At 41.1% G+C, this 15751-nt stretch overlaps 2 protein-coding genes across 3 annotated transcripts in view; both read left to right on the top strand.

The window, feature by feature from the left end:
* Positions 1 to 235: 235 nt before the first annotated feature.
* On the top strand, positions 236 to 3727 carry czib (CXXC motif containing zinc binding protein). 2 transcript variants are annotated; one of them, XM_031854999.1, is made up of 8 exons: positions 236 to 285; positions 368 to 451; positions 579 to 635; positions 754 to 835; positions 922 to 953; positions 1072 to 1149; positions 1373 to 1438; positions 3403 to 3727. In XM_031854999.1, exons 1-8 carry the CDS (start codon positions 280 to 282, stop codon positions 3478 to 3480), a joined length of 483 nt encoding a protein of 160 aa, XP_031710859.1. In that variant the 5' UTR covers positions 236 to 279; the 3' UTR covers positions 3481 to 3727. The 2 variants fall into 2 exon arrangements, with proteins under 2 accessions (XP_031710859.1, XP_031710860.1); XM_031855000.1 differs by lacking the exon at positions 3403 to 3727 and adding an exon at positions 1944 to 2289.
* Positions 3728 to 4575: 848 nt separating this feature from the next.
* scp2a (sterol carrier protein 2a) overlaps positions 4576 to 15751 on the top strand; it is a 13693-nt gene continuing 2517 nt past the window's right edge. The window contains exons 1-14 of the mRNA XM_031855245.1: positions 4576 to 4716; positions 5708 to 5765; positions 5877 to 5948; positions 6090 to 6221; positions 6440 to 6504; positions 7158 to 7284; positions 7412 to 7475; positions 7592 to 7678; positions 7827 to 7977; positions 8362 to 8509; positions 9102 to 9209; positions 11474 to 11627; positions 11912 to 12008; positions 12578 to 12707. Of these exons, the coding sequence (XP_031711105.1) occupies positions 4666 to 4716; positions 5708 to 5765; positions 5877 to 5948; positions 6090 to 6221; positions 6440 to 6504; positions 7158 to 7284; positions 7412 to 7475; positions 7592 to 7678; positions 7827 to 7977; positions 8362 to 8509; positions 9102 to 9209; positions 11474 to 11627; positions 11912 to 12008; positions 12578 to 12707 (1444 nt within the window). The 5' untranslated portion in view covers positions 4576 to 4665. The remainder of the gene's footprint in view (positions 4717 to 5707; positions 5766 to 5876; positions 5949 to 6089; positions 6222 to 6439; positions 6505 to 7157; positions 7285 to 7411; positions 7476 to 7591; positions 7679 to 7826; positions 7978 to 8361; positions 8510 to 9101; positions 9210 to 11473; positions 11628 to 11911; positions 12009 to 12577; positions 12708 to 15751) is intronic.

Consider the following 15751-nt stretch of genomic DNA (forward strand, 5'->3'; position numbering starts at 1 on the left):
AAGCTCCCTTAAAGTGATAACGGATATGTGGCGATTTAGATGTGTGTGATGGTTTAGGTGTTATGCGAAGACATACCATGTATGCTGTTTAAAACTACCAATATATTAATATACATTGTAAGCACGATCCACGTGTTCCCAAATTCATTCCCAGCTACATTATTACTAAAGCAAAGCTGTGCTGCTCGATTTCTACAAAAATAAATAAAAACTCGTCCCTTACGCCCCAGAAGCCATAATTTACGAGGAGTACCTGAAGGCAGCAGGGAAAGCTTCAAGATGGTGGTATGTGTTGTTTCTGATGTAAACAGTGAAGCAGTTTTCCTAAGTTTGGGGAAATTTTAACCTCTCGTTTTTATCGTGACAGAAATTTGGTCTCCAGTTCAAAGCCACTCTGGAAAACGTCACTAATGTGAGACCGTTGGGCGACGATTTCCGCTGGTTTCTGAAGGTAGGGTGGCTGTCAAGCTAGCATGCTAACTATTCTCACTGTTTACCTATGACGTGGCACAGTCTCTCTCACCTTCTGTCTCATTTACACAAGCAATGCTTTCTCTCATTATTTCCCCTCAACGTAGCTGAAGTGTGGAAACTGTGGAGAGATCCCAGATAAATGGCAGTATGTGACACTAGAGGTAAAGAGATTATAGTGTCCATACAGTTAGGCACGTTGTCACACACACACACACACACACACACACACACACACACACACACAGTGTCCAACCTGTTTGTTTCTAAACTATTCCACAGGAGAGTGTGCCACTAAAAGGAGGAAGAAGCAGTGTCAGCATGGTGCAGAAGTGTAAACTTTGTGCCAGGGAAAATTCAATTGGTAAGAGCTGACATTCCATTTGACTCACTTTGTCTCTTTCTGAGGTAAAAGGTCTGGTGGAAGTATCATAAGTAATTGTGTTACAGATATCCTGGGAGACACAATCAAACCTTATAATGTAAGCAAACGTCTACTTGTACTTTGAAACTATTAACATGGCACCAGTCTGTTTTCATGCTTCTTTTTTTTCCAGCCATTAACATTGTGTCTCTTTCTGTATGTTTGCTGGGTTGAAGGCAGAGGACAGCGAGCACTTCAAGACAATGGTGCAGTTTGAGTGTCGCGGTCTGGAGCCCATTGACTTCCAACCTCAAGTGAGTATTTTCACTTGTAAAGGAAGCACAGGTGTTACTGATAACATTAACGATGACGCCAAGAGCCTGAGCCTGGTGCTTCCAGCCAAGTCAAGACATTTGCTGTTGAAAGAAGTATTTACGCTCCTGAGTCAGACAGTTTACTTAAGGTTGCAAACTCCATAATCTGGAAAATATTTGATTATTATGCGACTCCTCTCAATTTCTATTTATCCCACTCCAGGCTGGCTTCGCTGCACAAGGAGCCGAGTCTGTAACACAGTTTCCTGAAGTTAACCTGCAAGAAAAAGTAAGTGTCGTAGTCAGAGTTTAGAAGTTAGTGAGCTTCAAACACTTAACTTCCTGCATTCGGGTGACAACTGGTCATTTATGGTGGAAATGAATTCATGTAAAGGAAAATTCAGGCGGCAGGTGACAATTCAAAATGTAATAGGCTACAGTAAGACTCTCAGGCATTCTGTATTGCTTTCCTATATTTCCTGTAGATCAAGTATTTTCATTCAGGGCTAATGTTATCTCTGCTCAGTCAGCACACGTAGGTTTAGTCTCCCTTCTCCTTTGTGTCTTCTGTTTGTAATCTCTATAATAGTTCATATGGCAATGATGTATTCATTCATTTTACATCATTTATTAATCCCTGGACTTCAATGGCTCATATGAGTTGCAGCAAGACTCATGTCCCAAACTTTGTATATCTGTTCTCTGAGAAGTCAAGAATAAAGTCATAATATTCCAAGAAAAGTGTACCTGTCCTACAGTCATCTCGAATCAGATTCAGCTCAATATTTCATCAGAGACGTCTCACCATCACATCCCCGCCACTGGAGCGCAGAGAAGAGCGCCGGACTGTATGCTGCTGATGCTTATGGTTCAGCTGTGGAGCCGCACGTCGTCATCATCATCATCATCATCATCAACTGTAGAAATCCAAGACAACATCAAATAGCTTTCAATAATATCTTCTAATGCTGTACATGTATCATCAAGTAGCTTTTTAGATTTCATGTAGTTTTTGTGTGTAAAATTGTGGCAGTGAACACGACTGTGCTGTGGCTTACAGAGCGCACTGGACACACACACATTCTCACACTCTCCTACACACATTCTCTCACACACACACTCTCCTACACACATTCTCACACACACACTCTCCTACACACATTCTCACACACTCTCTCTCACACACACACACTCACTCTCACACTTCACCCTGCTCATTGTCACCACCACAGATATGTTTATTGATATCTGTCTGTTCAGCTTGCATAGCTTCAGAGAGGTAGTGGACACGTTAGGAAATAGTTAGCTTGGTCCCCACCTTGAGGACCTCATCGCTGGCTACGTCCTTGGCAGTGGGAACAACTTCAGTTCTGGTATGACACTACGATACTATGACGCAACTTTCCAAAGAAAGAATAAAACTGGACCTAGTGGCAAGTGTGTCTGAAAGTCTAAGATTGAGAAGATACACTGGAGGAGGGCTTGGCTTTTACATGAAATATACCCCACTAATTATCTTATCGATAAACTTACAGATGTTGATGTTTCTTGTACCATTTCTAAATGCGATACAGAAAAAGTTTCTCCTTTTTTTTCTGATTGTGAAATATCCCACAAATTTTGGACAGACCTTTAGTTCCACTATTTTAAAGCCACAAGCTTTCTTTATTCTTTTCATCTTAAGTATATTTTCATTTACAATGTAAATCCAGTCGATGGCGCTCTAAAACATTGGATTATTTTATGCTACATTTTTCATTCATTAACAGAAATTCTCTAATTCACACCCTAAGCTTTTTTCCTTTTCTCTTTGAATTTAACTCTGACTCTTTTTCCCTGATATCTTTGATTTAGTTGTTTTTGTAACTTAATTGTCTTTAAATCTTTTTTATTATTTGTGTATGTGTGTATCATACTACCTACAAATGCTATGTGCTGCTGTTTACCTGAATTCTTTGTGTATTACATTTTGTCTTTTTTAAAAAGGGAACTTGTCCCTCAGATATGCCAGTTTGTGTTTAGAATATCTTCATTAAGAATATTTGACTTTCAACAGGGTTTCAACCTTTGATACTGCACCGTTGTATATCATTCATTTGTGTTAAGTTTAATACTAGTAGTTACTTAGTTGCAGCTTCTTTCATTCATTTGTACCTCTGTTTATTTTGTGTCAATAATCCCAACAGTGTGTACAGAATGTAACGGCCTCTTTCATCTGTGCAACTTGACAAACACACATTTTGTAAATTTCAGGACTGGACAGACTACGACGAGGAGGTCAAGGAGTCGGTGGGAATATATGAGGTCACACACCAGTTTATCAAGTGCTGATGTCATCAAGTGAAGATCCTCTGAGGTGGGCGAATGAACACTACAGCCAAACATCCTCTGGTCTCTTAGTGGCCATCAAGGATGCATCAGGTGCTGAGGTGGCGAGGTTTGGATGATGATGAACACTAACAGATGTGGATTAAAACCACAGGTTGTCCATACACGTCTTGGATTGATCAACATGTTTAAGGCTTTTTTTTCCCACTGCCTCAATAAAATTAAAAGGTGACATTTTTTGAGTTGAGCTTTTTCTATGCACACTTTAAATGGTCAGTATGCATGTAGTACCACACTACTATAGCAGAACCAACCTGTGAGATGGTCAAAAAAAACGACTTATTACAGCTGTGGGTCCCAATGAACCCAAATATATTCAATGAAGCTGGACTGAGCAAATATGTCCTCTTTAGCAAAAACTAAAAGAGGAGCAACACGAGCTGATTGGAAAGAACTGATCGGTGACTGCTGTCAACGAAGGAGACGAAGCAGAAGAAACGTAAGATCTCTCACTCTGTCAGCATTTCAAAGTACCGTAAACTGTCTAGAAATTGCTATCAACGTATAGTGGTTAGGCCGGGGATAGATTGTATCATGCAGTAGACCTCACCTTAAATAAAATAGAATTAAGACAATAAAAAAATACAGCAGGAAACAATTAGTTTCATACAATGATCAAATGAACAGACATTGTGTCGTACAAGCATTTATGCCATCCACAAAGGCAATAACTCCTCAGGTCAGCCACATTTTACACAACACTTAAGCATTTAACATTAAAGTATTTAACAGGGACAAATGGGTGCTTAAAATATTACTAAATATTTTACATTTACTCAGCTTCTCTATAGTACACCAGCCTCAAGTAGTATACTATGTTCAAGTGTCGATGAAAAAATGACAAAAACTGGTTGGTAAATCAAATCACACCTGCTTATTTACACAAAATCTATGCAATCCAAAACTGTAATTATAATAAAGTTATGTAATACGATTTAAAAGATGAGCACTTTTTATCTTAACTCTCTCCAGCATGAGAGAAAGGGTGTTTTTTTTCTTTCCGAGTGCTGCCTCAGCTGGGACACAGACGATCTTTGCTTTATAACCAGAGTCAGCGGTGCTGCTCTCTGCTCTCTGCTCCTCACAGACCTGCCTGTCTCAGTGTGGACCAGCTGAACAGAAACAACCATGGCACCTGCAAAGAACAGGGTGTTTGTCGTCGGTGTGGGCATGACCAAGGTAATGTTGACATTATTAGTTAGTATTCTTATTGTCTCGGTAGTCTTATTGTCCCCGTGAGACTTGAGGCTAGCATAGTTGGCTCCTGATTGCAATGCTCCTTTTTAAAAACGTCTTTTGTTGCAATGAGTCAGTCAACAAGTCAAAGTGTAATGAACTTGTAACTGTGCTCATATTGTTTCAACAAGTGTCCACGATCCGTGTCACACCTACACATTGTAAACATCAGCTAGCATTAGCTAAGTTAGCCCGAACAAGGTAACATTGTTGCAGTTTAGGTTTGTGTTCAACGCTAGTTTTATACTTCTTGGTTTTCTGAAGATATGTAGCAATAGGTCTGGGTTGACTGCTGAACGTACTTTGCTTTGGATCTCATGTACTTCTTTTGAGTCCATAGTTCATGGCCAACAGTTGCAAACTGTGCAAAGGGTCATCTCCTCACACATGACCCGCCCTACTCTACATCTGATTGGCTTAACCGACAGTGCTAGCCAATCAGATGTAGAGTAGGGCGGGTCATGACGTCACCGCCCCCCCCCCCCCCCCGTAGGAAAACTGTAAAATGAAACATTGATTATAATTCAAAATGCTTTGATGTACAAATACATCAAATCATTATACAAATAAGTTGTATAAGACAACATCTTTGCATTATTCTGCTGCAGATGTGTATTCATTAAACAATGCTGTATAACAAAGAATAGCAGCAAATCTTTTTATTTTTAAAAGGCCGGACTTGGAGCATGTTTGGCATTTGTTTTGATAATGACTAAATAGTTGCTTATGTTTCAGCTCTATTTTCAAGTCAAGTTCATCACAACAATTACAGCTTGATTAGTGTGACTCACTGAAGTTTCATCTAATGTAATTTCACGGTAACAATAACATTGAATGTTTAAGTCATCCTCTACTTGAGAACAGGACAACAGATGTGAATGCATGTGTTGATTGACTCTCACCGTCTGTCACACTTTTCTGTGCTTTGCTGCAGTTTGAAAAGCCTGGAGCCCGAGGCGACTATGATTATCCTGACATGGCCAAGGAAGCAGGTGCTTATCTTTCGGATCATGGACGTTGTTCAGTCACTCAAAGGATACCATATCTGAATATCTGTGAAATGGATCTTGATGCATAACAAGTGTTTTGTTACTGTATTTTAGGTCAAAATGCTCTAGCAGATGCAGGAGTCCCGTATTCTGCCATTGAACAAGCCTGTGTAGGATATGTCTATGGTAAAATAAGATTGTTATTGTTTACTTTTTGCATGTTTTCCACTGAAATATTGAAGTGCCTCTTGTATTGTAATTACCTTAGTAAAACAAACAGTCAAACAAATCAGGAATAACATCTTCTCTCTGATCTCATTCCCTCAGGGGACTCCACATGTGGGCAGAGGGCCATTTACCACAGCCTTGGCCTGACCGGGATCCCCATCATCAACGTCAACAATAACTGCTCCACAGGCTCCACTGCTCTCTTCATGGCTCGCCAGCTGGTTAAGGGAGGTGAGCAGAGCAGGACGCCTTGAAAGTGATAAACCACCCGAAATCTATACTTTTAATAAGGAGGCTCACACGGTTTCAGTGGAGTCTAATGATGACGCAACCAGAGAAAAGTATTGCAATATCCATTAGAAACTTCTTAAACGACTTGTGCAGATTAAATCCATTATCTGTTATTGAACTGAAACTGTAAACTCCGCACTTCCCATCTCCTTTTGCAGGTCTTGCCGACTGTGTGCTGGCCCTCGGCTTTGAGAAGATGGAGAGGGGCTCTTTGTCCTCAAAGGTATAAAAAAAAAAACCGGTATGCTTTGTTTTTGTTGTTTTATTGGATCTAGAGGAGATGGACAAAATAATACGTCACATTATCGTAATTGCGTAGTTTTTGCGAGCAGCAGAGAATATCAGCTGATCTCCACACTCGTCCTCAGAGGGATACAGCTCATTGATATATAATTAAAAAAACGTATCACAGCAGACTCAACAAATTAGCGTGGCTGCACTTTATTGATGAAGAGATAATGCGTGTCTGCCTCAGTGTTCATGAACTACTTATTGCTATTGAGTGAATTCATGTTACAGGGGAGCAGAGGGGATCGAGTGGTAGATATAATAAAGAGATCTGCCTTTTTAAAAAGCAAACTTCAAACACAAAAAGGCTGAGCATTCAAAATTAATTTGACTTGTCACCAAAACATAAAAACGATGGAAATATATCAGTATATATTATCAACAAAACAAGCACTGATATGTTATATGCCATTCCAGATGTGTTGGCTCATTCCAGATGTTTATGGCTTATTTGTTTTCTGAACATTCTGGAAATTCTAGCTTGTTGGTGTATAAATGCCAATTCACCAGATTATGCCATAATTCTCTTAAAATGTTTTTTTTTTTTTTTACAAGGTGAAATGTAATTTAAGAAATTCCTGCTTCTAGTTTATGGACAGGACCAATCCAATGGACAAGCACATGGAGGTGATGATCAACCGCTACGGGATGGTGGCAGCTCCAGCAGCCGCACAGATGTTCGGTAACGCTGGCAGGGAGCACATGGAGAAATATGGTACACGCTACAAAAAAAAATCACACGGTCCAACATGTGACAGTGATGGATGTATCTTGCATTGAGGTCATGGTTTTACTATATCATTTACAGTGAATGTTTGTGTCAATGTTTAAATCTCCTCCAGGCACAAAACCGGAACACTTTGCCAAAATTGCCTGGAAAAACCACAAGCATTCCACCAACAACCCGTAAGAAAGGGTTCCCTTTAAAGAATCTCTTCAAAATATCCTTGAATTTATACTTTATTCAAGTGTGTGTGTGTGTGTGTGTGTGTGTGTGAATATGTGTGTCTACATTCATGCAGGTATTCCCAGTTCCAGGATGAGTACAGCTTGGAGCAGGTGATTAACTCCCGGAAGGTGTTTGACTTCCTTACTCTGCTGCAGTGTTGGTAAGAGCTCCGTCGATTTACAGTTGGTGTCCGTCATCTCTTGAAAATCCATTGATCGCCCGGCCTCGAGTGTAACTGTCAGGACAGGGGTTCTATGTATTTGATCAAAGGCAATTGTCAGCTCGTCCCGCTCTTCTTCTCTCCTCAGCCCGACGTCAGATGGTGCCGGAGCAGCAGTTTTGGCCAGCGAAGCCTTCGTCAGGAAACACCGTCTGGAGAAGCAGGCAGTGGAGATTGTGGCCCAAGAGATGGTGACTGACCTCGCCTCCACGTTTGAAGAAAACAGCTGCATTAAGATGGTATGGAAGTGTCTCATGACAACACACTGTCTCTGTAACATTCTCCCCTTGTATGGATCTACATTAAACTGAATATTTAAAGGTTGATAGTGCTTTGTTAGGTGGATGACAAATTTCTCCAAATAATGGAGAGATACTTGCCAACTTTATTGCATTTGCACTATTCAACTAAAGTATTTTTAAAAGTGAAAGGGCTCCCTAATCTTTGAACCAAATCATATCAATTTGACTATTCAATAGTCTAAATCTAAGTACGGCTCAAAGTTGACATTTTTTTTTCAATACACACATGAAAAAAATCCTGAAACAGAACAGACCATTTTCACGTTCACGTTGCGCAAGGCTACATTCCTGCTAATTAACGAATCAAACATTTCTGTTCAGGTGGGATATGACATGTCTCGGTCGGCTGCCAAAAAGTGTTATGAAGCTGCAGGTCTGAAGCCCAGTGACGTGGATGTGGTTGAGCTGCACGACTGCTTCTCAGCCAATGAGCTCATCACGTATGAGGCTCTGGGGCTCTGTCCAGAGGGTAAGACATGCAGCGGATGAAAAAAAACCCTCATATTGTTTGATGAGCTTTATTGACATAGCAAATGAGTCACTGCATAGAGAGTTAGAGTCAACTCAGCTCAGCTTCCCTCACTGACCCTATAATATGTACATGTATTGTACACTTTGATACTTGCACACTCACAAGGTCCTGTCTTTGACTGCAGAGATGTGATGGCTTGTCCTATGCAATGTTAAATTAGATAAAGTTGAATCTCTCAGGCATGAAGGAGCCTTCCTGGGGTTTAGAGGTAGACAAACTTTATGTTTGTAGTATTTCTTATTTATGTTTAGGAACTTATTATTTGATTTCCCTTTCTTACATCTTCCTTATCAAAAGGACACGTACAAATGAAATATTCTGAAATAGTTTGCTCTCATCTTTTGTCTTCACTTGAAATTTAAAATTTTTTAACTAATAAATCACATTTTTCATGACTATATACAAACAAAGGTCTGTTTGTTGATAATACCATGCATGTACTTATGATATCATATTAACATGTCAGAGTATAATGCTGTGAACTTCACGCTGTTCTGTTCTGTGATCGTCTCGTGTCTTTCACAACCAGGTAAAGCAGGAGAGCTGATTGACAGAGGGGACAACACGTATGGAGGCCAGTTTGTGGTCAACCCCAGTGGAGGTCTAATCTCTAAAGGACATCCTCTGGGTGCCACAGGTAGGTCAAGCCTCTGCCTCTTGATGAAAGCCTCTTGTCATATAGGAGGACAAAGCACACAATACATAATCCAGCCTGGTAGGGAGTGAAAATGCCAGGTCGGGGGTCTAAAAGCGTTTGCAGCTAATGTTTATTTCTGACTTGTTTGGAGCAGCGGATGAATGGGATTTGCCACACTGTAAATCTTCAAACTTTGCCAAACAACACTCCACAGTGGCCGCTAGGTGGCATGTGTCACATAGTGATGAGCACCTTGTAACTGGGTAAGCCTGCATGTGAGAGGGCAGCAGACTGAGGCTCTGGCAAGCCTCCGCTGTAATCTCTCATGTCGAACTCTAAACGGTGCAGCTGATTCTGCAGGTCCAACATTTATCATGCCCATACTGTTTAATATTAGACATAGCTTTGTGTGCACTCAAACATACACACACTGATGGGTGAACGTTTGTCGTATTCTCTGTCATTCATTTCAAACAGATTATGAGATTTGTCCCTTTTCTTTGATTTATTTTCTGTATTGTTTATTTTTCTTTCTCTCCATTTCCCCCCCCCCTTTCCTCACACCTCATGATCTCAAGCGTCACTCCCACTCCCTCATTATTTTTGCATTGACTTTTCCCGTTCATCTCATCAATACTCCCTCTACCTCCTGGGTCACTCTCCCGGTGTTCGAGTGCCCCGGTCGGCGCTAAAGCTCCGTCTGATCTGCGGTGTTGCTCCTAATCTTCATTGTCACCTCTCACCTCGGGAGCAGCACTGTGAGCAGAAATAGAGACGGCTAATTCACTCACTCGTGCAAAGAGCCCCACCTCAGGAAGAAGAGATGTTTACGTGTTGAACTGACATCCAGAGACAAGTGTGTATGTAGTAAATGACCACGTATTCCCCTTCAGAGTTCAATAAGCTGAAAGGACTTGTGATTTTCTCTCTTTAGAAGAAGACGATTTCTGAACGTTCCTTTTTCATTATGTATAAACAACATCTAAGGCGATATCCAGAGGCTCTTTATTTGGTTAAGTCAGCCTGCAATACATTTTCCAATTAGCATTTAGAGAAAATTGCTCTGACACCAACAAGTCCACGTGGAGAAGATTAGGAGAGTGCTGCAGGATGTAAGAGACGCACCGTGAAGAAGTCTTAACCCGTAAGCCCTTTAGCTTAATGGCATAATCGAGAAATGCGAAAGCTCATTACGGAGAAGGGATGAAATACTTAGCTGTAACGCTAGCGCAGGAGCTGTCCCTGTCGAGATTAAGGAGTCATTATCACCCCTCTGTGAAGATATTGTGTTTAACACTCCGCCTCTTTGTTATGGCACTGGTATGAGTGTTCTGCTACTGACTAGACATTTTAAGTTCAATATTTTGTATTTACATTGGATCCAGTGACTGTGTGATGGGAACTAGGACGCTTGTAGTGACAAACGCACAACCTCTAACTCTGCACTTCCCCTCAGCTCCACAGAGAATTTTAGCGTCCGTCAGCAGCTCATTGTGTTGGTTTTGGAGTCGGCAAATTTACTCTTCACTCTCACTTCTCTCATTAACAGTGTTAACAATTAACTGGTGAACAAAGTGGAGCATTTAGCTGTCTAAAAGAGACCGATTTGTGACAGCTAAATGACACCGACAAGAGAGCTGAAAAGAGTTTGAAATTGTCGGCCACTAGTAACACCACTCTAAATTAATGCAAATTTTGCCTTGTGTCTGCCGGATGTGTAACTAAGCAACTGTTTGCCCTTTTAGCTTCATATGGTTTCTGCTGCGCTCAAGTTGTCAAAACACCAGCGACTAAAAAGAAATGTGTTTCATGACACTAGTGCAGTGTCCGTACAAAACATGGCTGTAAGGAATGGGCTGAATGCTTGACCTGTGGTGCTGTTACTTGCACCTCTCTCGAGAACCGCACGTATAAACAAGACCCACAGATGGGCTGACCCCCCCCCCCACAGACAGACGGGCCGACCCACAGACAGACAGGCCGACCCTCAGACAGACAGACAGACAGAGAGAGCTTGCTTGCTTGCTTTATAGTCATATAGTAAATTTGAGGGGCTTTTTGTTCTGTCCAACAAATACACCTGTTATTTGTTGTCTTTCTCACTTTGTTTAATGTACCTCTCTCTCAGTTGGGGACGTGTGATGATACATTTTCAGCCATTTACAGCTTCAATAATCACACATTCCATTGGCAGCCTACACCACATCTCCCCGTACGAGTCGCGTCACCCTCGTTTCCTTCTCTGCCTCCTTGTCCTCTCTTAGGTCTGGCCCAGTGTGCAGAGCTGTGCTGGCAGCTCCGAGGGCGGGCGGACAGGAGACAGGTCCCGGGGGCTAAAGTGGCCTTGCAACACAACATTGGCTTAGGAGGCGCTGTCGTTGTCGCTCTCTACAGGCTGGGATTCCCTCAGGAGTCCAGGTGAGGAAGTAGTTTCTAGTTTAGATTCTTTATGTAGTATTTATTTTATTAGCAATCAATTTTTGCAGTCTCAAAAAGACAGATGATCTGCTGATTAATACGCCAGAGGCATAATGCATGGGATATCCGTTTCTATATTCTATAACAATTACAGCTCTTCTCTTCATCATTTGGGCTCTCGATACACTACATTTCTTTATCCACCGTTTCTATTGTGCAATATAACATCGAGATTGAAATTTATACAGCCTCGCATTTTTTTTTTTTTTACCTGCTTTCCACAGTTCCCACGTAGGTGCGGTGCCCACCAGCTCAGCCAGCGGTCTGGAGGGGTTTAAAGCATACCCTGTCTTCAAAGAGATAGAAAAGCGTCTACAGGAGGTATACCGGCACACTGTCACCAACAACATCCACCTCACATCTTAAGCTTTAAGTCCTTTTGTGTGATAACTAAAACAACACGTGTTCTTATTAGTTTGAAATTTACTCGCTACTTCTTCTCGTTCTGCATGTTCAACCCTCGCTCACTTTCCAATGTTAGGTTGAGTAATCGGTGTGCTGCTCACTGGGGGATTATTAGAATCTGTGGCTCTGAACAAATGCAAGAGAGTTCAGTGTGATTAGTTGTTGCAAGTGTTGGTCACATTTCTCAAGAGCTGACATGATTTCAGATGACTATCGGGACGTTCTTACCCAGAATAGCTCGGGTTGTTTGAAGAAGTTCCTTCCACAATTTGACCACTGAAGGAATCTAAAATGTGGGTGGTTCTGCAGCATTGGGTGACTGTGTCCACAGAATATTTTAGAGATTGTTTTTTGGCAGAGACACACTTTTTTTTTTTTCTGTCAAAATTCAGTCGTAAGAGGCATGATCATTTGACCCAAGTAGCAAATACATCTCGCCTACAACTACTGCGTGTCAAATCTAACGCCTTCTGAACTCCCTGCAGGACGGAGAGCAGCTTGTCAAGAAGATCGGCGGAGTGTTTGCCTTTAAAGTGAAGGATGGACCAGATGGGAAAGAGGGGACTTGGGTTGTCGATGTGAAAAATGGCAAAGGTTCTGTCACCACTGACCCAGGTGTGTATCTCAAATAGTTTCCATCCCCTCAGATAAATCCTGGTTAAAAAAAAACTTTAAATTGAGAAACTCTTCACCTTTTTGGGGGGTTAAGATGTGAGAGATTGCTTTGGTTCTCTGGCTGTAGTTACAATTCTAGTAATTTATAAGTCTAGTAAAACTCACCATTGAAGCAGTTGACATTTTCAGCACAGTCATTATCACAACAATTATCTTTTAAATGTCTTCTTTGGATTTAAATACTGATGAAGCTGCTGCAAAGGATATCAAAACATGAAACTAATTAAAAACGTGTAACTCAAGAAAAAGAGCAACGCACACAAAGCACAATCTCTTTTTTTTTTTTCCATCTTTCTGATGCTTTCAGCATTTTGATATATTGTCAATACGCCAGAAGCAGAAGTCATGCGTGTTACACACACACACACACACACACACACACACACACACACACACACACACACACGCTCCCAGAAATAGCCCCCTTGGCTGTTTTCATTAGGCTGCCTCATCTTGTGAGGCTCTCTGGATCCAAACCATTATTTCTGAGGCTACCATTGACTCTCCATCTGACTCCCTGTTCAGAAAATGGAAAGAAACTTCTGGAAATCTTTTAAATGCTCCACCACAATACATCCTTGTTCTTTTTTCTTTTGCCTGTATGGTATGAAAGCACTACATGTGTACTTGGAAACTAAGAGATGATCTATTCTAGTCACTTTTGAAAGAAGAAATAACACAATCATCACAAATGAAAAGAAAGTGAAAAACACTCTTGCTCAATTTGCTGTTCGGCTACAGCCTTACTTGTTGTGGTATGACCAGTAGAAACTATTCTCTCTTCCTAATGTTACACTACATTTTATAACATATCACAGACGAAAATGATCACAAAAGAAAAACAGGAAGTAAACACGCTGGCATCATCATTAGGGTACCTCAAGTAAACAGGAAAATGTACACGGTCTCACTTTAAAGTGTTTTTTGTCGAGAAGTAAAATAACAATGTAGTGAATGACGTCCAGAGAACTGGAAGGGCACTTGGAGAGTGAGTGCAGACCTCAGAGGCTGTTTACATAAGAGAAAATCGGGTGTATATTCGCCCCCGGATTTGTATCTCCCATGGACCATTGCTGCACCCTGCCTAGTTGTTCTGTAATGCTGCTGACGAACCAACAAGCAAAACCAATAACGTAACCGCGTTGGCGGAGGTAACTATAACCTGAATCTGCAGCTCCCCTCTGGCTCATTGATTCGCTGTCTGACCCACAACTTCAATGTTTGTGTTGCTGTTGACATTTATGACACACATATTTTTTGGACTGTTCAACTGAGAGGATTGTTCAGGACAATAAGCAATTCATAACACAAACATATACACAGTTTCTGCAGTAAAAAAAGCCCAGTGTTCTCCTGATTCCACTTTTTGATGCCACATGTGTATTGATACATCAACATGAGGCAGGTATCATGCCTATTTCAGCGATAATGGTTGTATGCTACCTCTTTGACAGGCTGAGGGGTTGATTCAGACGGCTTGTTCCAGAAAGCCTCGGAACAATTTTCAGAATGCTTTTTGGATTGTTGCTTCAGTGGAAGAAACTGCATTGGACCTGTGTGCTTTTACACAAATAAATGTTTCATCCAAATGCATTATTTGCATTTATTTTATTTACTGTTCCTTATACACACACACACACACACACACACACAGGAAAAATAACCGCTATGTGCCAAGAAGAGAGCCATGAGTGGAGAATGTTAGTCATTATGGCAATGCTCGAAATAGAAAGCACTTAAGAGTACACTTGGCATTTGGATGAAACATTTATTTGTGTAAAAGCACACAGGTCCAATGCAGTTTCTTCCACTGAAGCAACAATCCAAAAAGCATTCTGAAAATTGTTCCGAGGCTTTCTGGAACAAGCCGTCTGAATCAACCCCTCAGCCTGTCAAAGAGGTAGCATACAACCATTATCGCTGAAATAGGCATGATACCTGCCTCATGTTGATGTATCAATACACATGTGGCATCAAAAAGTGGAATCAGGAGAACACTGGGCTTTTTTTACTGCAGAAACTGTGTATATGTTTGTGTTATGAATTGCTTATTGTCCTGAACAATCCTCTCAGTTGAACAGTCCAAAACATATGTGTGTCATAAATGTCAACAGCAACACAAACATTGAAGTTGTGGGTCAGACAGCGAATCAATGAGCTAGAGGGGAGCTGCAGATTCAGGTTATAGTTACCTCCGCCAACGCGGTTACGTTATTGGTTTTGCTTGTTGGTTTGTCAGCAGCATTACAGAACAACTAGGCAGGGTGCAGCAATGGTCCATGGGAGATACAAATCCGGGGGCGAATATACACCCGATTTTCTCTTATGTAAACAGCCTCTGAGGTCTGCACTCACTCTCCAAGTGCCCTTCCAGTTCTCTGGACGTCATTCACTACATTGTTATTTTACTTCTCGACAAAAAACACTTTAAAGTGAGACCGTGTACATTTTCCTGTTTACTTGAGGTACCCTAATGATGATGCCAGCGTGTTTACTTCCTGTTTTTCTTTTGTGATCATTTTCGTCTGTGATATGTTATAAAATGTAGTGTAACATTAGGAAGAGAGAATAGTTTCTACTGGTCATACCACAACAAGTAAGGCTGTAGCCGAACAGCAAATTGAGCAAGAGTGTTTTTCACTTTCTTTTCATTTGTGATGATTGTGTTATTTCTTCTTTCAAAAGTGACTAGAATAGATCATCTCTTAGTTTCCAAGTACACATGTAGTGCTTTCATACCATACAGGCAAAAGAAAAAAGAACAAGGATGTATTGTGGTGGAGCATTTAAAAGATTCCCAGAAGTTTCTTTCCATTTTCTGAACAGGGAGTCAGATGGAGAGTCAATGGTAGCCTCAGAAATAATGGTTTGGATCCAGAGAGCCTCACAAGATGAGGCAGCCTAATGAAAACAGCCAAGGGGGCTATTTCTGGGAGCGTGTGTGTGTGTGTGTGTGTGTGTGTGTGTGTGTGTGTGTGTGTGTG

This window comes from Anarrhichthys ocellatus, unplaced genomic scaffold, assembly GCF_004355925.1.
Source record: "Anarrhichthys ocellatus isolate YVR2014 unplaced genomic scaffold, GSC_Weel_1.0 scaffold15, whole genome shotgun sequence".
NCBI lineage: Eukaryota > Metazoa > Chordata > Actinopteri > Perciformes > Anarhichadidae > Anarrhichthys > Anarrhichthys ocellatus.

Coding starts and splice junctions, on each gene's coding strand:
- czib (XM_031854999.1), top strand. Junction 836..921: donor TGCCAGGGAAAATTCAATTG/GTAAGAGCTGAC, acceptor ATTGTGTTACAG/ATATCCTGGGAGACACAATC. Junction 1,439..3,402: donor AAGTTAACCTGCAAGAAAAA/GTAAGTGTCGTA, acceptor TGTAAATTTCAG/GACTGGACAGACTACGACGA.